This window comes from Egretta garzetta, unplaced genomic scaffold, assembly GCF_000687185.1.
Source record: "Egretta garzetta isolate BGI_Z169 unplaced genomic scaffold, ASM68718v1 scaffold51, whole genome shotgun sequence".
Taxonomy (NCBI): domain Eukaryota; kingdom Metazoa; phylum Chordata; class Aves; order Pelecaniformes; family Ardeidae; genus Egretta; species Egretta garzetta.
Window position 1 is genome coordinate 97,134 of NW_009258549.1, and position 2,916 is coordinate 100,049.

At 47.2% G+C, this 2,916-nt stretch overlaps 1 protein-coding gene across 1 annotated transcript in view; it reads right to left on the reverse strand.

The window, feature by feature from the left end:
* Positions 1 to 733: 733 nt before the first annotated feature.
* PRDM4 (PR/SET domain 4) overlaps positions 734 to 2,916 on the reverse strand; it is a 16,627-nt gene continuing 14,444 nt past the window's right edge. Inside the window, 2 exon segments of the mRNA XM_009647796.2 lie at positions 734 to 1,043; positions 2,443 to 2,611. Of these exon segments, the coding sequence (XP_009646091.2) occupies positions 734 to 1,043; positions 2,443 to 2,611 (479 nt within the window).

Genomic DNA, 2,916 nt, shown 5'->3' on the forward strand with positions numbered 1-2,916 from the left:
ATTCCTCCTCTGAATCCTCCTCCTCTTCCTCCTCTGGGGCCGACAGGCTGGACGTGGGGCCTTTACATATTTTTAAGTGGCGAGTGAGGTGATATTTGGTTAGGTAAGCCTTGGAGCATTTTTCACAGACATAGTCCCTCTTTCCTTCATGTGAATTGAGATGCTTCTTCAGGTGATTTGTCCTCAGAAACAGCTTGTCACACTTGGGGCACTTGATCTGGCGCTCTCTGCAAGACATGAAAAAGTTACAGTTCGCTCCTTCAGTTAAAAAGTATTAAAAAAGAAAAATGTGTCAACTGCCACCACCACTTTTTTTGTTTTTCCTATTGTCATGGCTTTGGCAGTTCAGGGCAGTTGGCTTACAGGTCTGTGCACGCGCTTGACTCCATTTCTGGGTTGTGGCTCTTCACTGAAAGGGCTATGCAAGGGGTGTCGTGTATCCCGGCACTGGATGGATTAATCTGAGCGATTTGGAAAAGAAGTATGCACAGTGTGTGTGAAGAAAAATCTCCTTGCCCCGTATTTCCTTCTTAGCAACTGTTCACGTGCATGATCCGTTCTTGATCAGTGGTTTTGGCTACAGAGTTTATTAAGCGGTGGTAGTGCGGAGACCAAAACAGAAGAAAAACTCCTCATGTGACGTATGCTGTCAGCTGGGGAAACAAGGAAGAGGGGATTTTTTTTTTTCCTTTCCCAGTTTTAACATCCAAGAAAATTGCCCTCTTTCTTCTCTTCATTTGTGTCCAGAGAGGGCATCACCTGTTGAATAGACTCCATTGTTAATCCTACAGTCTTCAGTCCTCATAGAGTCTATTAATTCCTCCTCTGAATCCTCCTCCTCTTCCTCCTCTGGGGCCGACAGGCTGGACGTGGGGCCTTTACATATTTTTAAGTGGCGAGTGAGGTGATATTTGGTTAGGTAAGCCTTGGAGCATTTTTCACAGACATAGTCCCTCTTTCCTTCATGTGAATTGAGATGCTTCTTCAGGTGATTTGTCCTCAGAAACAGCTTGTCACACTTGGGGCACTTGATCTGGCGCTCTCTGCAAGACATGAAAAAGTTACAGTTCGCTCCTGCTGCAAGGCAGCTGATGCTCTATTAAATGGTGGGGGGGTGGCATCAGGAAGGGGGAGAGCGTCAGTCTTGCTCCTAAATCTTACTTTCAATATACTTGAAGAAGCAGACCAGAAATAACAGCACTACTGCGGCACTGAAGTGTAAATACTGCTCGGCTCTCTCTCACGTGGTATGTACACAAAGCCCCTCAGCATCACTGGCAAAAGTCAGGCTGTTTGGAGGAACTGCCACCTTGCAACCAACCGTTTTTCTTTCCTGATGTTAACTTAAAGGATTCCACAAGGGGTTGGTTTGTTTATTTTTTGAGTAAGACCAAACTCTGGTTAAGCTCCATGTTTTGGCAAGGGCAGCGCCATTGCCACGGTGGAAAGGTGAGTCCCACCCTGCATAAACAGGGAGGAAAAAAAAAAACAACCAAAAAAAGAAAATAAAGCTGCAGTCTTAATAACCCTCAGTCTGTAAGTGCTAAGCAGAGGCTTACCAGACCACAACAGTCAGATTCAGTAGATGACTGTGCAAAACGCCTCCCAGCAGTAGTGCTCCTGGCTCTGGCCGTATGAACAAGCAGCAAAGCAAGTCTGTCTGTCTGTCTGCCTCTCACTCGCGCTAGCTGCACTACGCTGGCTCCTAGGCAGCATGACAGAAGCGGCCATCAATTCCAAGTGAGTACAAGAACCAGATGCTGAAAACGAAATAAGCAGAGGGACTAGCTTTGGGCAAGCAGCCTTTAAGGGAGCAGGTAGCCTTGGACTGGGAGTAACTAAACAGGATAGAGAAATTCTCACAGCAAATGGCAAGATCTGGCCTGGCAGAGAGCTGAGGGGCTGGGAGAGACCTGTCGGTAATGGGAGGAGGACCTGGGGGCGGGGATCTCCCTGCAGGAGGAGCAGGAGACCCAGTACATGAACGAGACCTGGTGGGAGACAAGAGCTGGGAATGGCTGCACCCTACCCCATTCCTGGTGCAACCAGAGAGGGAAACTTCACTAACGAGCTCCTTGGTGAGAAGAGCACTGAGGAGTTTAAGATTTTTCATGGTCATGTTGGGACATGGAAACAGTTCTCAGCAGAGAACTGAATGTGAATCAATTAACCCCCCTCTCTCTTCAAAAGGATAAACACTCCAGGATGCCATTTCACAAGACAAGGTGCACGCCTGGAATTTACCGTGGCGTTAAAATATTGCAAACACTAGAATAGGACAACTTCAGCCACGTACAAGGAATTTGTCCAGACTGACTTCTCTGTCATTTTAGAGGCTGCGCCTGGGCCAAAGTATTTGCAAACTGCAGATTCTCTCTTGGGCTGTTGAGCTTCATTATTTATTGCACCGGCCACTCCAGCACATCCTGTGAGATCACTTACTGCGTGTGAGTGAGTACGTGCTGCTTGAGGTCCTGCCTCCGCATGAACAGCTTTTCGCAGTAATCGCACTTCAGATTCTTCTCCCCCGTGTGGATGACCATGTGCGATTCCAGGTGAGCCTTCTGGGTGAACGATTTGTCGCAGAGGGTACAGCGATAATTCTTCTGGCCTAGGATTACATATGTACACCCACAAATTGACAGTCAGTGTCCCAAGAGATACAGTAAGCAAACAAGCCCGACTGCTTCTGAAAAATAAAATTCTACCCCGAAGAAAGGCAGATTCTTTGCGAACAGGACCTGTTTTCTCCTGCAGTTCCTTCAGACTCAGCACAAAGGCCTTACCTAATTACAATCTAGATTTAGCTATGCAAAAAACAGGCATCTGACTTCATTTCATCGTTCCCAAAGCTTTTCACCCCTCACCCCATACCCCCAAGTCAAAAAAACCCGCTTGATGCTACTGTTTTGACCC